At 42.4% G+C, this 19,941-nt stretch overlaps 1 protein-coding gene across 1 annotated transcript; it reads right to left on the reverse strand.

Moving 5' to 3' along the window:
• Positions 1-14,350: 14,350 nt before the first annotated feature.
• Positions 14,351-19,751, reverse strand: LOC102173827 (sex comb on midleg-like protein 1). Its single transcript, XM_018045521.1, has 3 exons — positions 19,573-19,751; positions 17,788-17,939; positions 14,351-16,104 (listed from the first exon to the last, which is right to left on the reverse strand). The coding sequence occupies exons 1-3, from the start codon at positions 19,679-19,681 to the stop codon at positions 15,967-15,969; spliced, it is 399 nt and encodes a 132-aa protein (XP_017901010.1). The 5' UTR covers positions 19,682-19,751; the 3' UTR covers positions 14,351-15,966.
• Between the last annotated feature and the right edge of the window lie 190 nt (positions 19,752-19,941).

A 19,941-nucleotide genomic window follows, 5' to 3' on the forward strand; every position in this document is an offset into this window, starting at 1 on the left:
GAGGGAAATAAACCCAATCCCTCTCCACTGCTGTGTGACCTACACTTTGTTGATGGCATCGGGTGAGATAAGTGGGACAACAGCTTGTCTGCCTCCCTGGCCGAGCCTGGGCCTGGGACCCTGGTGGCTCCGGGGAGCACCCTCTCACCCCCAGGTGGCAGCCGTCCAAAGACAGAGGACTCGGGGCCTCTCCTCACCTGCCTTCTTTGTGGTGGTGACATGAGTCCCACGTGGCTTCCTGGCCATGGTGCCTGGCTCCTGGGCTCCTGGGTGCCTGGGTGAGGTGGGGAGATCCGTCTGCACCCCATTGCCCTTTTGTGCTGGGAAGCGGCCGTGGCATACGTGACCTTCCCCATGGGCCCAGAACTTTCTTTTCCTGAGCCTGGAACCTACATTGCCAGCTGTCAAGGCTTCTGGGTGCCTTCCTGGCTTCTTCCCCCGGCCAGAAAGCTCTTCTGAGACCCCTGCCAAAAGCTGGGCCTCCCAGACCTCGGCAATCTGGAAAGGAACCGCTAATTTCACTTGAAAGAGAAAGGTGGTTGTGCTGGACTGTTTGTGGGCAGCACTGAACTCAGCAAACAACTCAGGCGTCTCTCAGAGGGATGCCTCCTCCTCTGAGAAGAGCTCAGAAAAAGGTAGAATGAAACTGCTGGAGTCGCCCCCAAGGACATAACGTGGACGGGGGTGCCTCGGAGGCTCTGTGTACTGCGGACGATCTGTGGGTTTTGTTTGCTGAGATTCCCTGCCCCCACTGGCTGCCAGGATGATCCGTCCACAATGTAGGTCTGCTAGTGTGACCCCTGCCCCATTTATAGTCTTTTAATTCCCACCCACAGTTCTTGAGATTCATGTGAAACTGACATATGAGCCCTCCTATTCCAAGTTCATAATGACACCCCAACACCCATTCCTATTTCAGTCTCTCTCAATACTTTGTGGTTTCCCCAGTGCCTGAAGATGTCCTAGCCTGGCAATGACCTGGAATGCAGGGAAGCTTGTCCTTTAAGTGTGGCTCAAAGTGCTTCAGTGGTCAGCTGAGCTTGTGTGAGGATGATGGGTTTGAACCTGAACCAGGATGAGCAGAGGGGATGCTCCCTGGCAGAGCCTGATTCTTAGAAATGTGGGATCGGCTCTACCTCACAGAGAAATAATGGGTCAGTCAAGATCCCAAGTTCCTGGGCCAAAGAGCTAACTACGGTCTTAACGTCGGTGGTACATAGGTCCAGTGAGACCTGCAAGTACATTTTGTTTGGCCTCATATTTTCAAATCCTTAAGCCTCCTTTTTAAAATCGGGAGATTTCACATTAAACTCTGCTTTTCTACTTGCTTTGAAAAAACTGGAAGAACTGTAACATAAGACTCACAATCTTGCATGGCAACAGTTGGGCTCCAGTCAGAGACAGTTCCTTCCAGTCACGTGTGCACACCTTCTCCCAGTTAGGCCGCCAGCCTGGCCCAGCCCCAAAGCATGTCTGCAATCATTTTAGCTTGAAAAAAATCCGTAAAACCTTGTGGCGGAAGCCATGTTGTATGTTCACAGAATCTTCTATTTTCTTCTTCCTCTTCTTGTTAAAACCACTCTAACCAACTCTCTTGCACTTAAGCAGGTAACTAGTGTAACTAGTTCTACCAGTGGGTTCCAAGTAGAAGCGCCACATGTCAGCTCCGGGCAATAAAAAGATTCTTGGAGGCCATGTGTTACACGGGCAGAGCCACAAAAGAAGCGGTAGCTCTCGGGACTTCCCTGGCTTAGACTCCGCTTCTGCTGCAGGGGATGCGGGTTCCACATTCTGCATGGCAAGGCCAAAAAAAGAAAGAAAAACAAACGATGTATCTCTGGAGAATCAGACTTTGCCTGGGAGAAAAGCAAAACCATTGAGATTTCAGGGTTTGTTTGTTAAGAAACAAAGCACAGTTTAGCCTGACTGATGTAAGTGCAGTGACCAAAATCACATCTTATTAATCAGGCAGTGTGCTTATTACATGATAATAAAGCATAAAATCCTTTGCACTCTGGTCATGAGTGTATCCGTTTAACAGAGACTGTTAACACTGGCAATGTCTGGAATGGAACTCAATGCTGAGCAGCGCTGTCCCCCATCCTGGTCGGGTCCTGTTCATAGTCCCCTGATGGCGGGATCGGGTTAGGAAGGCACAGCATTGACTAACTCAAGCATTTCAGGAAGGGATTATATCAGGATGCTCTTTTTCTGACCGGTCATTCCTTACATTCCTGTACTTTTTCTAATAGCAGTGTTGCTATTGATTTTGCCAGCATCCATGCTAACTTCTGTCATTTTTATACAAAAATTAATAAAGCCAGATGCACCATTGGAAACCAGTAAGCATCACTTAATGAACACTTCTAAATGGTGATACTCCTATGCTGATTGTACATTACAGAGCAATTTTCCATATAGAAATGAGATATATACTCACATGTGTGAAAAGCAAGCAACAACAGACTTTTTTAAAGGAAGAAAAAGAAAAGAAGAAATCAATCGACATGGACATACATAACTTCTCCGTTAAGCATATGCTGTAGCTCCTTATTCCTGGGAGTTGACCTCATTCAGTCACAAACAAACATGGAAAGACAAGTGAAAATAAGACCCAGGCACTCATCAGAGAGATCTAAAAATAACTACTGGAGCAGGTTGCACATATCAAATGTTGCATGCACCACGAAGAAACTTTGCATATGATCCTTTTAAAGAAAGAGCAGTCACTCCTTCAGAATCTCACTGGAACTTTGGACAAAGATTTCCACAATTCAGATTTGAGAGATCAGGACTTTCAGCAGAATACTGCATGAATGTAGGATCATAGAAGGGAATTGTTAATTTTTTAATAACCTTTTGATTTAAAACAGTTTTTTTTTTCCCTTTTGGGGCCACGTTGTGTGACATGTGGGATCTTAGTTCCTAGATCAGGGATCAAACCCATGCCCCTGCCATTGAGAACACAGACTCTTAACCGAGGAAGTCCCTAGAACCATTTTAATGTACAGAAAAGTTGCTAAGAGAGTAGAGAGAGTACCCACACCCATTTCCCCTCATTGTTAATATCTTGCATTATGGTACATTTGCCATAACTAATGAATCAATATTGGTATGTTATTATTAACTAAAGCCTACACTGTATTCACATTTCCTCACTTTTCACCTTTTTTCACTTCCAGGATCCCATAGTATGTTTACTCATCCTTTCTCCTTGGGCTCCTCTAGAGTGTGATCGTTTCTCAGACTTTGCTTGTTTTTGATCAGCTTGGCAGTTTGGAGGAGGGACTGATCAGGTATTTTGCAGAATGTTCCCCAATTGGGATTTGTTTGATGATTTTCCTCATGATGAAACTGGGCTCATGGATTGGGGGAGGAAAACCACAGAGATAAGGGGCCATTCTCGTCCTGTCCTATTAAGAGTACATATTATGAACAGAACTTCTCACTGTTGATGTTGACCTTGATCATCTGGCTGAGAGTGTTTGTCAGGCCTCTTTCCTGGACAGTTCCTCTTTTCCACCTTTCTGTATTGTCCTCTTTGGAAGGAAGCACATACTTCTTTGCACAGCACACACTTAAGAAATGGGGAGTAACGCTCTACCTCCTTGGGGGTGTCTACATAACTTGGGATTCTTTTGCACAGATTTGTCTGCCCTCTCCTGTTTCTTTATGTAGTCAATCACTGACAGTAGTATGCTGCTGCTGCTGCTGCTAAGTCGCTTCAGTCGTGTCCGACTCTGTGCGACCCCCATAGATGGCAGCCCACCAGGAATTCTCCAGGCCAGAATACTGGAGTGGGTAACCTTCCCTTCTCCAGGGGATCTTCCCAACCCAGAGTTCAAACCCAGGTCTCCCACATTACAGGTGGATTCTTTACCAGCTGAGCCACAAAATGACCTATTCGATTTGCTTCAGAAGAACATGGAAATGGGAGATGTGAATGGGAGTGTGGATGAAACAGGATAGGTTATGAGCTGATAAATGCTGGAGCTGGGTGGTGTCCCTTCAATACTCCTATGTTCACATGTACTTGAAATGTACCTTAATACAGCTGTTTTTTTTTTTTTTTTAACAAAGGAGTAAACTTGACAGGGTTAATATTTGCTCATTGAATCAGGTATTTAATAGGAGCTATCAACAGCGAGCACAACTTTGACTTTCTATATTTATATTTTTAAATACTAATTCCTAAGCATGAAATAGGTGGCTCCTAAATAGCAGAGAAAAATATAAGCTGGGCTCGATAAAAATGGCACCTCCAGCAACTGGTTTGCAGACATAAAAGTTGTCAGTAGGACATGGGGCAGCTTTGTTAAACTTGTTTTTAAGTGTTTACAGCTCATAGTTACGTCTTTAAATCCTAAACATGCACACACACACACACTTGGTTTGTGTCTATGACAAATTGTTCAGTATATTCATAAAGATTAGGGATTTTTTTTTTCAATTCTACGAGGCCAAAATCTCTGGGCCTGTCTTTGCCTGGAGAGTTATCTGAGCTGCTCTATGGTGATAGCAGGGAGCCACACTGCATTAATGAAGTACAAGCATCAATAAAAATTGTTTTATAGTAACCTGGGAGATGTACTGGAAAGAGCCATGATTTTTAAGAATATTTGCTTCTGTGTTCTTCCTTTTTTTATTTAACCAACATCCAAGTACCTAGTATGTGGAAACAGTATGCTAAATCCTGGGAATACAATAATAAATAAGTGGATAAGCCCCGGAAGTGCTTACAGGAAAGAAATTTAGCATTTTTGCAGTGGCATCTGGCAGCAAAACTCAGGAAATAACAGATTGGGGGGCCCAGACAAGAGAGAGTTGGGAAAGGCAGGATGCGGGGGACCAGATGACCTCAGGGATACAGGGGGCTATGGGCAATGAGGAGCTGAGGCCAACAGTGGCAGTCACTGTTCGGTGCCCGGATGCAGCAGTGGGCGAGGTGCTGTTCACAGCACAGGGACTGGAGAGGGGCACATCCGCAAGGGAAAATGGGAGACGATTCTGGTGTGATGAGATGCCTGTGGACTTGCAGATGGAGACATTTGTAGACAGGAACATACCCAGGCCTGGAACTCCAGGACAAAGTTTAGGAAAGAAGCTGTGACTAGAAAGGTAGGGGTGCTTATTTTTCTTGTTAGCATTTGAAAAGTATTTCATTAAGATCTAAATTTTACGCTCCAGCTCGTTGCGTGTACTGACTTTGTTACCTGTAGTTCAGAGTCTTCTATGCAGCTTAGTGTGTGCTCATTTTGTGAAAGCTCCATGGATTCTTGTTAACAGCGAATCTGCTTTCTAAATCTAATGCCTATCAATAATGCCTTTTTAGTTATACCAGTATCTCCCCTTTAATTTTGTCTTAATTTTCAGTCAAAGACTGAAAGACACAATAAAGTCTTTTTTTTCCTATTGCAGTTCCATTAATATGGTCTTTCTGGTTTTGCTTTTCACTTTTGATTCTGTGTAATTGGTTATACACAGGTTCGTAATCTGTCATCCCTGTACTGGAACCTCTTACAAACATAAGGACTGCTGATGCATTGATTGCTTTTTGCCTGTAATTCTACCTTGCAGGGATTAGTATTAACTTTGTGGACTACTTTTTGTTTATTTGCAGATCAGTTTCTGTCCAGCCCTTTATTTTTTAGTGTCTAAAGCAAAGGACACCATAGGTAAAAGCACGTAATTGTTAAGATCCATCCTTGAATCTTTTTACTATGGGTGTGCGTTTACTCTATTTATATATAATATTAAATTAAGTTGGTTTCCTGACACATGCTATGCTTTTTTCTTAAGGTTTTGCTGTTTCTGCCTCCCACTGAATGGCACTGTGTTATTTCCTTTTATCTTCCACAGTGGTGTAAACATGATATGGCCTCTGTTTTTGTAATTGAACAATTTTTATAAAAGCCATACACTATAGACAAATCAGAAAGCAAAGATAAGCAAAATGAAAAGAAACATATTCAGAATCCTACTTACCCATAGATGCCCCCCGTAAACATGTTTGTATTTCTCTTCCCAAATGTCTTCCAAGAGGATAAGCACATCTGTACACACACACACTGGAATCTTCTAGATGTGTCATGCTTCTCATGGCTACTTCACCTTTGCCTCCTTTTGTTCACTCATCAATTACCCAAATACATGTGTTTTTTGGGGGGTTTCCCTGGTGGCTCAGTGGTAAAGAATCTGCCTGCAATGCAGGAGAAGTAGGTTTGATCCCTGGGTCAGGAAGATCCCCTGGAGGAGGGCATGGCAACCCACTCCAGTTCTCTTGCCTGGAGAATCCCATGAACAGAGGAGCCTGGTGGACTGCAGTCTCTAGAGCTGCACAGTCAGACATGACAGAAGTGACTCAGCAGCAGCAGTATTTTCTAATGCTGTCCTCCCAGACAGGCAGGAAGCAGTCTAAGGTCAGGGATCTCACCAATTTTGTTTATTCTTAAATGCCAAGCTGCCTGCCAATCATTTAGTGCCTTTCTGGGGGCACCTTCTCCTAACTCCAGTTTTAAAAACACATTAAAAAACACACAAACTTTCCCAACATTTGCTCCTAGCAGGGCTCTTCTCAGCTCAGGTTCCATGTACTGTGCTGTATCTGTGACCCATAGCAGGCATGCACCATAGCTCCGTGGATAGCATAGTCTCCTCAGCTTCTTTCCCAATGGTTTGCTGAGCGGGGGGTTAGACTTGATATCACTGAAGGAAAAAGCAACAGGTAGAGCTTGGCCAAGCCATGAATGACCATACTTCATGGGGAGCAGGGTATATTGACAAAATTAAACCCTGATGGGCTTTTGCTTGTGTTTATAAGTGTTCTGAGGCTGATCCAGGGAATGGGGAGGGCCCCGGGTAGGGGGTTTTCCTGGTGGCTCAGATGGTAAAGAATCTGCCTTCAATGCTGGAGACCCCGCTTCGATCCCTGGGTCGAGGAGGGCATGGCAACCCACTCCCGTATTCTTGCCTGGAGAATTCCATGGACAGAGGAGCCTGGCAGGCTACAGTCCATAGGGTCACAGAGAGTCAGACATGGCTAAGTGACTAACACACACACACACACACACACACACACACACACACACACACACACACACACACACCAGGGTAGGGAGGACACACAAACCTTGGCGGACAGTTTGCTTCCTCTCTTTCACAATGTGACATTTCCCATTTTTTTCCAGCAGCTTGATGGAATTGAACCTTTTGAGACAAAAGATTCATTTTCTTTTCCCCTTAAATCTTAAGGTTCTCCCCTCAGTGCTGACAGCACCCCTAAAACCAGAGAAGGTGGCCCCGTAACACCTGAGTTGCCTCTAAGCACACCAGGGAGAGTGGGCAAGCTTGGCCTGAGGACGTCCTCATTGTGGAGAGCTGCTTTCAGGGTTCAAGTTCACCAAGCTGTTGGACAAAACAGGGAAAACATCAGGAATCCTCAACCTAGGAGGGCTTATAAATATAAGCAAGTCCCAGCATCACACTGTAAATACCACCCCAGAAACTTAAAACTACTTCATTTACTCAGCCAACTGTAACTACAGTTCCTTATGTAGTTTGAAAATGAAGCGCTTTTCCTCTCATAATCACTGTTCCTAGTCGTGATGTTTAATTTCTGATATTATTACAGAAGGGCATGGCCTTTTCATGCTTAGAGAGAGTCTGTATCGTCAGGCCACCCAAAATGGCTGTTGTCTTGCTCTCTGTACATCCCCTGCTTGGACAGTGCCTGCTGCATCTGATCTTTAGGTCAAACATCTCCACCTGATAGCTTATCAAAGGGGAGGTGAGGGACATGCCTCTCAGCTGGTTTCCATGGTAACTGATGAGCCAACCTGATGTCAGTTTCGGCTGTAACCCAGACCCTCCCTCTCTCTGGAGGAGCGTAGCGTAGCCTGCTGCCATGTTCTGCCCACTGTCTGTTGCTGCACATGCAGGTTGTTGTTCCAGGACCTTGCTTCAGACAGGTACTCTCCCCAGCCATTAAACCATGTCTCTGTCGCTGACTCCGGGCCATTTCTTTGGTCTTGAAGCTGGGCAAGTGCAGGCCTTGTAGGCCTGTGGAGTGCAGCCCAATTGGCAGAGCCGCCACGAGACCAAGCAAATGCCCATGAGCACGGAGATGTTGGGAAATAAGGACGGGGGAATGGAAAGTTGCCAGGCGTCACCTAGCTTGGGGCCTGAAAATTTCAGGGGTGATTCTGAAAGTTATGGGGTGTCACCTAGCTAGTGGGGCCTGAAAGTTCCAGATGGTAAAGAATCTGCCTGCAATCTGCCTGATAGTTGCAGGGGAAATCCTGGGGTGGCCGTTCAGTAGCATGTGGGGCCCTGGGGTGGCTGTCCTTGATGAATGAGAGGCCAAGAGGGTACTGAGGACTCATAGACACCCCAAGGCCACAGCAGAGATATTGGCATCATTATGGTGGGAAAATAAAGTGGCTGCAGCTGTGGGCTGGCAGGTGCACACAGCTTTATATTGAGAAAGGCCATGGAGACTGACCTAATAGCTGAGGTGCAGGTTAACTTGAATGCTGATTCTTGTTCCTCTGAAAGTGAAGCACATGCATGTAAGTGATATGTATTATTGTATATTACTGTTATTTGCTTATACTGATTTGGCTTTTTAGAAACTGAAAAAAAAAAAATCCCTGAAAGTGTCCAAGATGGGATTCTTTTGACTTTCAAAAACTGGTTTTTCCATATGCCCTCAGAGGAAGTTAGCTTTCTAGAAGGAATCGGTATTTCTCTTCCTGTGGCTTTGCAATATATGTGATCTACCTGGGCTCCCTGGAACTGTAATCATCTATGATCCCAGAGTGAAGAGAAAAAAAAGAGGACTTTTAATTTTAAGAATTATTTTTATCTTTTATTGTTTTAATTGATGTATAGTTGATTTACAATGTATTAGTTTCAGGTGTATAGCAAACTGACTGAGGTATACATAAATCTATTCTTTTTCAGGTTCTTTTTCATTAGTTTATTTACAAGATATTGAATATAGTTCCTTGTGCTATACAGTAGGACCTTGTTGTTCATACAGTAGCTTGGGTCTGTTAATCCCAAACTCCTAATATATCCCACCTCCCCTTTCTCCTTTGGTTGCTATAAATTTGTTTTCTATGTCTGAGAGCCTCTTTGTTTTATAAATAAGTTCACTTGTGTCATTTTTATGGATTCCACTTAAAAGTGATATCATATGATATTTGTCTTTCTCTGACTTATTTCACCTAGTATGATGATCACTAGGTCCATCTATATTGCTGCAGGTGGCATTATTTCACTTAGAAAGGTATTTTTACATTTTAGCAGGAAAACTGAGATCTCTTTATCTATATAGATAATTGTATGCCTATGCCTACCTTTTAAAGTGTCTCTGTCTCCAAATGGCATTGCCAAGATGGGTTCATGGATGGACTGTTTAATTGGTTTAAAAGAAATTTAACATTTGTGTAAATTCTCAGAAATATAAAAGACTGGCTTAAATAAATTTCAGGTTCATGTGGCCTGAGAAATACTCAGTACTTACTGAATATCTAGGATTGAAGCTAGCTAGCTTAAGCTGGTTAGTTTGATTAATATAGACCTGTCTTTAGAGTCATCAGTGGTATACTTTTAAAAAAATAATTTGATTTGGCTGTGCTGGGTTTTGTTGCTGCACAAGCTTTTCTCTGGTTGTGGCAAATGAGCTTCTTATTGCTATGGCTTCTCTTGTTGCAGAGCACAGGCTCTAGAATGTTTGGGCTTCAGTAGCTGCAGTAGCAGAGAAGGCGATGGCCCCCCACTCCAGTACTCTTGCCTGGAAAACCCCATGGACGGAGGAGCCTGGTGGGCCACAGTCCATGGGGTCACTAAGAGTCGGACATGACTGAGCGACTTCCCTTTCACTTTTCACTTTCATGCATTGGAGAAGGAAATGGCAACCCACTCCAGTGTTCTTGCCTGGAGAGTCCCAGGGACGGGGGAGCCTGGTGCGCTGCCGTCTATGGGGTCGCACAGAGTCGGACACGACTGAAGCGACTTAGCAGCAGCAGCAGCAGCAGCTGCAGTATGTGGGCTCAGAAATTGCAGCTCACAGGCTCCAGAGCGCTGGTTCAATAGTTGTGGCCCATGGGCTTAGATGCTCCATGGCATGTGAAATCTTCCCAGACCAGGGATTGAACCCATGTCTCCTGCATTGGCAGGTAAATTCTTTACCACTGGAGTCAACAGGGAAGCCCATCAGTGCTAACACTTCTGTTGTACCTAAGTCTAGTGAAAGTGAAGTCGCTCAGTCGTGTCTGACTCTTTGCGACCCATGGACTGTAGCCTACCAGGCTCCTCCATCCATGGGATTTTCTAGGCAAGAATACTGGAGTGGGTTACCATTTCCTTCTCCAGATCTTCCCGACCCAGGGTTTGAACCTGGGTCTCCCAGACTGTAGGCAGATGCTTTACCATCTGAGCCACCAGGGAAGTCTCTGTACCTAAGTTTACTAGAGAGTAAATAACACCTTATTACATCTGTTGAAAATTTTTCAGCAAGGAAAATAACAATATGATGAAAGTTTAAGTAAACATAAGTGAGATACAACTTTTAGGTAAATGCTATAGTAATAAATATGTTTTGGGAATGAGAGAGTTAATTCTTAGGTAGGTTGATAAGGAGTCTGGGGCCCTCCAGGAGAAAGGGATCCAGGAATCTTGAGGAGAAAAAGGACAAACTTTTTCTTAAACTCTGAGTTGTTATGACAACAATCTTGAAGACTAACTTTCTTTAAGCCCAGAGCAAATGATTACACAGAAAACAACGCATCTTGCTCAATGTTTTTCTTTAAACTCTTTACTAATGATTATATAACAACAATGGATCTAACAGAAGCAGAAGATATTAAGAAGAGGTGGCAAGAATACACGGAAGAACTGTACAAAAAAGATCTTCACGACCCAGATAATCATGATGATGTGATCACTAATCTAGAGCCAGACATCTTGGAAAGTGAAGTCAAGTGGGCCTTAGGAAGCATCACTACGAACAAAGCTAGTGGAGGTGATGGAATTCCAGTTGAGCTGTTTCAAATCCTGAAAGATGATGCTGTGAAAGTGCTGCACTCAATATGCCAGCAAATTTGGAAAACTCAGTAGTGGCCACAGGACTGGAAAAGGTCAGTTTTCATTCCAATTCCAAAGAAAGGAAATGCCAAAGAATGCTCAAACTACCACACAATTGCACTCATCTCACATGCTAGTAAAGTAATGCTCAAAATTCTCCAAGCCAGACTTCAGCAATACGTGAACCGTGAACTCCCTGATGTTCAAGCTGGTTTTAGAAAAGGCAGAAGAACCAGAGATCAAATTGCCAACATCTGCTGGATCATGGAAAAAGCAAGACACTTCCAGAAAAACATCTATTTCTGCTTTATTGACTATGCCAAAGCCTTTGACTGTGTGGATCACAGTAAACTGTGGAAAATTCTGAAAGAGATGGGAATACCAGACCACCTGACCTACCTCTTGAGAAATCTGTATGCAGGTCAGGAAGCAACAGTTAGAACTGGACATGGAACAACAGACTGGTTCCAAATAGGAAAAGGAGTATGTCAAGGCTGTATATTGTAATCATGCTTATTTAACTTCTATGCAGAGTACATCATGAGAAATGCTGGACTGGAAGAAACACAAGCTGGAATCAAGATTGCTGGGAGAAATATCAATAACCTCAGATATGCAGATGACACCACCCTTATGGCAGAAAGTGAAGAGGAGCTAAAAAGCCTCTAGATGAAAGTGAAAGAGGAGAGCGAAAAAGTTGACTTAAAGCTCAACATTCAGAAAACGAAGATCATGGCATCTGGTCCCATCACTTCATGGGAAATTGATGGGGAAACAGTGGAAACAGTGTCAGACTTTATTTTTTTGGGCTCCCAAATCACTGAAGATGGTGACTGCAGCCACGAAATTAAAAGACGCTTACTCCTTGGAAGAAAAGTTATGACCAACCTAGATAGTATATTCAAAAGCAGAGACATTACTTTGCCGACTAAGGTCTGCCTAGTCAAGGCTATGGTTTTTCCAGTGGTCATGTATGGATGTGAGAGTTGGACTGTGAAGAAGGCTGAGCGCCGAAGAATTGATGCATTTGTACTGTGGTGTTGGAGAAGACTCTTGAGAGTCCCTTGGACTGCAAGGAGATCCAACCAGTCCATTCTGAAGGAGATCAACCCTGGGATTTCTTTGGAAGGACTGATGCGAAAGCTGAAACTCCAGTACTTTGGCCACCTCATGCGAAGAGTTGACTCATTGGAAAAGACTCTGATGCTAGGAGGGATTGGGGGCAGGAGGAGAAGGGGACGACAGAGGATGAGATGGCTGGATGGCATCACGGACTCGATGGACGTGAGTCTGAGTGAACTCCAGGAGATGGTGATGGACAGAGAGGCCTGGCGTGCTGCGATTCATGGGGTTGGAAAGAGTCGGACACGACTGAGCAACTGAACTGATCTTGCTCAAGGACATGTTTCTCCTTAATAGGAACCTTCTGACTAATCTTATGTGGGAGTGGGTCTGGTAAGACCTTTCTTTAGTTAGTTCTAATCTTGTTAATTTAAGATATATATCGTGGGAGTGGGTCTGGTAAAAGTATATAAGGCCTTGAGAAGACTAGCGAGTGGGGTCACTCTCCGCCCCCCTTCTGATGTCCATGTCAGAAGCTTTTTCTGTCCCTTTTATACTTTAATAAAACTCTGCTATACAAAAGCTCTTGAGTGATCAAGTTTGGTCCCTGGTCCTGAAGCTAAATCTTCTTCTTTGGAGATCACGAATCTGACATCGTTCACTGTAAGCTATCAGGAATGTCTATCTAAAATAGTCTTTCCAACAAATACTGTATGTGTGTTAGTCACTCAGTTGTGTCCAACTCTTTGCAACTCCATGGACTGTAGCCCACCGGGCTCCTCTGTCCATGGAATTGTCCAGGCAGGAATACTGGAGTGGGTTGCCATGCCCTTCTCCAGGGGATCTTTCCAACCTGGGGATCAAACCCAGGTCTCCCACATTGCAGGCACATTCTTTACCATTTGAGCTTGCATATATATGGTTCAGAATGGGGGTACACATGCATACCCGTGGCCGATTCATGCTGATGTACGGCAAAAAACCATCACAATATTGTAATTATCCTCCAATAAAAAAATAGTCTTTCCAGATTTTGGTAACTTGATACTAAACCAAGTTAAATGAAGAGAATTCATTCATTACCTGCATCATTTCAAATAGGATAAAATAGTGGAACATTAATTGCTGGGTGGGTCTAAGTTTACCTACCTTTGCTTTCTTAGAGGAAGATGAGAGGGTAAGTTTTCCAATCAGTAAATGTTGGTATGATGAACAGTTCACAGTTACTTGCTTCTTGATTTTCGCCAGTGATTAACGTTGCAAGGGTTAAGATTATCATTGGTTATAATTCTAGTTATCATAACCAAGTTTCTTTAGTGATTACATTATAATCAGGTGTCTGTGCCTTTTAAAGTCTTTTATTATTTATAGGCAGTTATTTTACTCTGATGCTTTTGCAAAAATGCTTCATTTTCAAGATGATATACATAGGAAGCCCTTTTTGACAAATGCAGGTCTCTGATAAGTTTCAGATCATACAGCTGAACTGGGTTAGATAGTAAAAAATCCTAATGGAAAACTTGAGGCTTCATAAAAAGTTAGCAAATAGTTACTGTGTGAAGTGGTGAATATGGTTATAATTTTTATGGGTTTTGCCTATAATATTACTGGTTTTGATCTGTGTTTTCCAGATATAGGGATGCCTTTCCCCTCAAGTTATTTGTGACTTAAAGCACTTTAGTAAACTACACCTGTGGGTAGAATTGAAACATTTTCTCTCTGCCTGGTCCCTCCAGACACTGCAAACTCGTGGGTGCTGAGCAGCCTTAGCAGGTGAATGGGATTCCTGCTGGCATGTGCAGGAATCACGTTTTAGGGATTCTGTAGAAGAGTGAAATCCACTGAAGCACAGCCTGATGGCAAGCCTTTGGTATGTTTTTCCTGGCCTTGAGAGGCCTTTTGGGAATTTGGTCTGAGATGAATCCTGAGGATTTCCACCACAGCCACTTTTCAGGAGCCTATGTGGTCAGCTGGTCAGGTGGCCATTCCATGAACAAATATGTTTCATGAAGATGAGGGTACTTGAAGTCTGTATTTATGAAAGTTACTGTGTTAGCCATACTTTTGCCTTGATATTCAGGATGGAAAGAGAATTCTCTAGTGAGGCTGTCACAAAGTATAATGATTCATGACATGCATCCCTGCTGGCTTTAAGTCTTTAAGCAAGTAAAATCAAATCTGAGGCTTTGACATTAACAGCTGTAATTATTAAACTTTATTATATTTAAAATGTAAAAACTGTAAAACACAGTGCTTATACAAACACCTGAGGACTGTTCAAGTGGGCACAGCATCTTCACATAAACAGTTTGAAAGAAGACCAAGTTGAAATCTGAATCTTCTAACACAAAAGGACTAACATAGATGAAAATGTCCTGTAAATCATATATGCCCAGTAAATGGTTACATTTGCTTATAAGATACACTTCATTTTCTAAAAAGATAATGTATATTCTTACCCCTGGTGAACATCTTATTGGCATTTATAACAAATGGCTAGTAAAATCAGCACCATTTCTCATAGCTTATTAACATTACACTGAATATTATACAACATAATGATGTAATAAATAAAATAACAATGAACGTTTCACCTGAAGGTTCTAATTTTTAAAGTAAAGTTCAAATCAGAATTAATGTATTTGTCCAAAGTGTAGTAAGATAAATGGCTTAGAAAGGAAATTAACTAGAAACATTGCACAAGATAGAACTTCCCTGTAAGGAAACCCTGAAGTGTGAGCTGAGAGGTACCAGTGAGACCAAACAATTTCTATGTTTTAAACACAAACAATTTGTGTTTTAAGGAATTAAAAAACTCACTATATATAGAGATGGTCTTTAGCTCAGTGGGAGTATAAAGTGCCTTTTTAAATTAAGAATTTAATTGTGTGTATACTTCAGATACAGAATAAAATATAAACACAAAACAGTATCCATGTGAGGAATGAAGAGACAATAAAACACATCTTTAAAAAACTCAGACATAGGCATCTTCATGGAGAAATGGGAGCAATGAATGCCTAGTTAAATGTCCAAGTTTAGACAAAATATGGAAGTTGTAAAGTAACATGTATTTAGTTGAAAAGAATATAGTCAGACTCAATCCAAACCACCCTTGTAGTGTAATATCTCTTGAATGAAATGATTATCTATGTGATAATTTTTTAAAAAAACTGGTAAGAATACACAGAGTCGGACATGACTGAAATGACTTAGCAGCAGCAGCAGCAGCAGCAGCAGCAACAATGCCTCATGAAATCTTAAAAGGCTGCTTTTTTCCTTCAAATAGGGACAGATAAGACATACAGTGAAAAAATAACAGGAAAATAATTTATGTGGCTATTCCCTTTTGGGAAACTGGTAGAACATAAACAGAACATTGCAGTAATAGACATAAAATATTTGAGAAAAACAGGATACCTATAGTTGCAACTTTAAATTTTCTTCTAAGGAAAACGTCACATGGATTTCTTTAGAAAGCTTGTCACTGCCTGCTATTTTGCCCTTTGGGATTTGGCTGCTTTGGTTTTACATATAAACATTAACCAAAATCAAACGGTGTTTCTGTTTCCTGTATGACGTATATCTGTAAACTATACAATGAAAATAATGAAAAGAACAAACAACCGTTTGACTATGCTAGCACTAACACATTAAATGGCTTCTTCTAAAGAAGTAGACTGGACTATCCCAGGTTCTGCTATTTTGGATACACCATATCTTAAAGGAACCTTCTACACAACAAAAACTTCTAAGGGCAGAGCAGAGATGGTATCGGTCTCCCCAGAATTAAGTCCAGTCTAACCTACACGTGGTTTATAAATTGGAGATATATCTTCTTCCTTTAAGCCTGTCGATGTAGTGGCACAACTTCAAGGCTGTCCCCACCTTAAGCCCCATGAACTTTATCATCATGTCACTCCTGAGCAGTAGCAGAGCTTTCCCATCAATGCCCTACAGAGCAAAGGAAATTGAAATAATTAATAAAGCATTCATATTGAATCAGAATAGTTTCTCCTTTCTATATAAGAACATGTAACACAATTAGAGAGCAGCTCATTCCAGCTATATAGTCTCTGAATCTGCAACTGATTGATGGAAACTATCAAAAATCTAATTTGTACAGTGAAGCATCACTTAATCACTTATAGATTTGCTTCAAATTTTAAGAAAAAGGAAATTTAACTTAATATCTTAAAAATGTCCTAAGCATCAAGCTACCTAATTTTAAATACCGTGTGTTAAACAAAATACTGCATAACTATGAAAAGAGTAAAAACTTAATGAATCATAAAAATGAATTTCAGACGGTCATTGACTTTCTTAGAAGGGATGGAGCATGAGTATCTCAGTTATTAGTGTGCTATACAGTGCTGTCTTAACACTGGAAGGTAATCAGTTAGTTGTCTGAAGCTAATTAGATGGTGAAAACTAATAACTGATTTTCTTACCATATTGAAAATGGTACATCATATATGTGGGCACTAATTTTATTCATTAGGAAACACTACAAAAATATTACTTGATAGTCACAAGCCATCCTCCTAGTAAAAAAGAATTAATTGGCCAAGTGATGCTGCTGAAGCATATTATTTGGTTTTTATGAGAAGGCAATGGCACCCCACTCCAGTGGGGAAATCCCATGGATGGAGGAGCCTGGTGGGCTACAGTCCATGGGGTCATGAAGAGTCGGACATGACTGAGCAACTTCACTTTCACTTTCCTGCATTGGAGAAGGCAATGGCACCCCAGTCCAGTACTCTTGCCTGGAAAATCCCATGGATGGAGGAGCCTGGTGGGCTGCAGTCCATGGGGTCGCTAGGAGTCGGACATGACTGAGTGACTTCACTTTCCCTTTTCACTTTCATGCATTGGAGAAGGCAATGGCAACCCACTCCAGTGTTCTTGCCTGGAGAATCCCAGGGACGGCGGAGCCTGGTGGGCTGCCGTCTATGGGGTCACACAGAGTCTGACGCAACTTAGCAGCAGCAGTTTAAAAATAAAACTGTGCTGAATCATTTATCACTGGCTGAAAGGGACCTGAAGTCCTTCACAGTACTGCTTTTGTCAGGTATTCCATATACTTTCTAGTAAGTAAAAGTAGAAATTAAAGAAATTAGAACTTAAAAAATTTAGCCCATGATGTTACTTTGTAAACGGCATGAGAGTATCAGCATCCCAAATCGTCAGTAATCATATAAGATCAACAGGACAGAGTCAAATGGAATCAGTTTCTGGGTTCATCGGGAATCATAACAAGGAGGACACTGTATTACAACAGTGGTCACTCCCTCCTACTCACAATCCCGGGGCCAAGCAGGGAGCAGGTGGGGAGGAGGATCTTTGTAGCTGGTCTTACAAAGGAGAAGACACCTGAGAGTGGCCATGCTGAATCATCTTCTCTTGAGAACTTGAAGACTTGTAGTATGTTAGGGACTTGGGTGCCCATTTAAAGCACAGATCCAGCCTCTACCCTTTAAGGATCTGACTTTGCACAAAGTAAACTCTCTCAAATATGGAAAAATCAGTTGATAGGGTTCCCCCACCATCCATACTAAACAGTAACCAACTGAAGGGTCTGCAAAGAGATAATTCAAAGTTGTTAAGGCAGAAAAACCAGATCAAAAGATACATTACATGGTCCCTGAAGAGGTCAACCAGGGGATCAAGTGTCTGAGGATCTACATCTTGCAGAAACATGATCACTTCATCCACGGACCAGGTTGAGGGGTCCTCAGGGAAGCTTTCTTTGAAGAAATCCGGGTTATTTCTAACTGGTGAAGTTGGAGCTTCAAAGAGGGAGGGGAAAAAGACAAATCATACTTGACCTGATATTATCCTGAAAGAAGAGATGTTAAGTAGGGAGTAATTGTATCATTCCTGGAACATTCTGTGAAGTACCCCAGCATGGATCCAGAACTTCAAGGTAAAATGTAATGAAAGCCTAAAGATGACCTGAAGCTAGCTACCCAAGAATGTCCCATGTGAGTGAGTAAGTGAAGTCACTCAGTCATGTCCAACTCTTTACGACCTCATGGACTATAGCCTACCACGCCCCTCCATCCATGGGATTCTCCAGGCAAGAGTACTAGAGTGGGTTGCTGTCCCACGTGACCTCATCCAAACAACAAAAGCAAGTTCAGAAGGTAACTTAGAGTTTCAAAGATCATAAAACAGACTGAGCAACCCCAAGGGCTCTTTGGCCACAGGCAAATAGAGCAAAAAGACCTGTAACTTATGTTGAATTAGGTTAATCTAAACCAGGCTACTGCTCTCTTCCTTTAAGAATTTCAATGAATTTCTCTCAATTTCTGTCCTCTTGGTCTCTCCAGATGAGGTTTATTTTACTAGCTAATTTCAGTGGAAATTTCCAGAATTTATAGTTCTAAAGTTGCTTAAATTTATTAATTTTAATTAACAAATTTCAATAACTTCCATTATCTTTGAGAAGCACACGAGTTCTCTTACCAAACCTCTACCATGGCTTTAAAATTCCTGTCTCTCAAGGCTTAAATGCTTATCTGAATTTTGCAGAAAACATTATTTTGTGCTTAGCTAGGTCAAAAGTAACTTTAACATTACACTGAATATCTCTTTCAAGTTTCATTGCATAGTAATAGATATTTTGGTTGGAGGTTTATATTTAAAAAATAAATAACTGAGACATGAAACAATGTAAGTGCTCATACCTCAAGAAGTTTTAGCTGTGCTATAAAATAAAAATGAGAAAGTGCTAGTTGCTTAGTCATGTCCAACTCTTTGCGACCCCACAGACTGTGGCCCACCAGGCTCCTCTGTCCATGGGATTCTCCAGGCAAGATTACTGGAATGGATTGCCATTCCCTTCTCCAGCGGATCTTCCAACCCAGGTCTCCTGCATTGAAGGCAGACTCTTTACTGCCTGTGCCACCAGGGAAGCCCATGCCGTAAACTAAGTTGTACTCAAATTTCTTTGTGTTCAGACAAGTACTCAGTTATTCAACCAGAGTGCTCGACTCCTTAAAGTTAGTGTGTTGTAATGGAGGTGGTTGTGTAATTCATCAGGAAGATTTGTTTCTCTAACCAAAGATGTCAACACAAATTTGACCTCTGTGTGAATTAACCTAAAGTGTACCTTTCCTTTTCTGTCATCTGGGGTCTAGCCATTTTAGAACACGTGATTGTTTACACAGGGAAGGGTCAAGAAAAACAAGATGAAAAAACTCACAGTGCGATCATTATGAGTATTAATGTAGAGGGAGTGTCAGTTGACTGGCATAGTGCGGGCACATTAGAGACACTCAAGTGTTAGTCATCGTTAAGAGTATCACCCCAAACTAGTACTCAAGATGAGAAAAAAATAGCTTCCACAAGCTTGCATCCAAGTGCTAAGGAGTATAGGGTAAATAATGCTACCTGGAACAGGTGTCAGTTCATACTCACCATAAGCGCTCGGAGTGTAGGGAGGCGAGGTATTATGCCTGGAGGGCTGGGGATCAAATAAAGGTGGATAGGTCACAACGTCCGGGGTAGGTATTGGTTCAGGTCCCATCTGGGGCAGTATGGCTGCAGGTGGAGTTACAGTGGCCTGGTTCACTGGGAAGGAGCTGTTGGTGCTGTGGGCCTGTGGCTGCTGCAGTAAGAAGAAGGCCCTGCATGGGTTCCTTCTGCTCGTATTCGTATGGCTCATAGGGTTGTGTGAAGATGGAGGGAAATCCCTGGCTCTGGTTGGCGATCTGGCTCCTGATCCTGGAAGGATGACTCCTGATCCTGGAAGGATGACTCCTGCTCCGCTCTGGGGACTTCTGGGAC

This window comes from Capra hircus, unplaced genomic scaffold (genome assembly GCF_001704415.2).
Source record: "Capra hircus breed San Clemente unplaced genomic scaffold, ASM170441v1, whole genome shotgun sequence".
Classification (NCBI taxonomy): domain Eukaryota; kingdom Metazoa; phylum Chordata; class Mammalia; order Artiodactyla; family Bovidae; genus Capra; species Capra hircus.

Coding starts and splice junctions, on each gene's coding strand:
- LOC102173827 (XM_018045521.1), bottom strand. CDS start 19,681: ATGGGACCTGAACCAATACCTACCCCGGACGTTGTGACCTATCCACCT. Junction 17,940..19,572: donor CTACACTCCGAGCGCTTATG/GTGAGTATGAAC, acceptor CCCTCTTTGAAG/CTCCAACTTCACCAGTTAGA. Junction 16,105..17,787: donor TTGACCTCTTCAGGGACCAT/GTAATGTATCTT, acceptor TTTGCTCTGTAG/GGCATTGATGGGAAAGCTCT.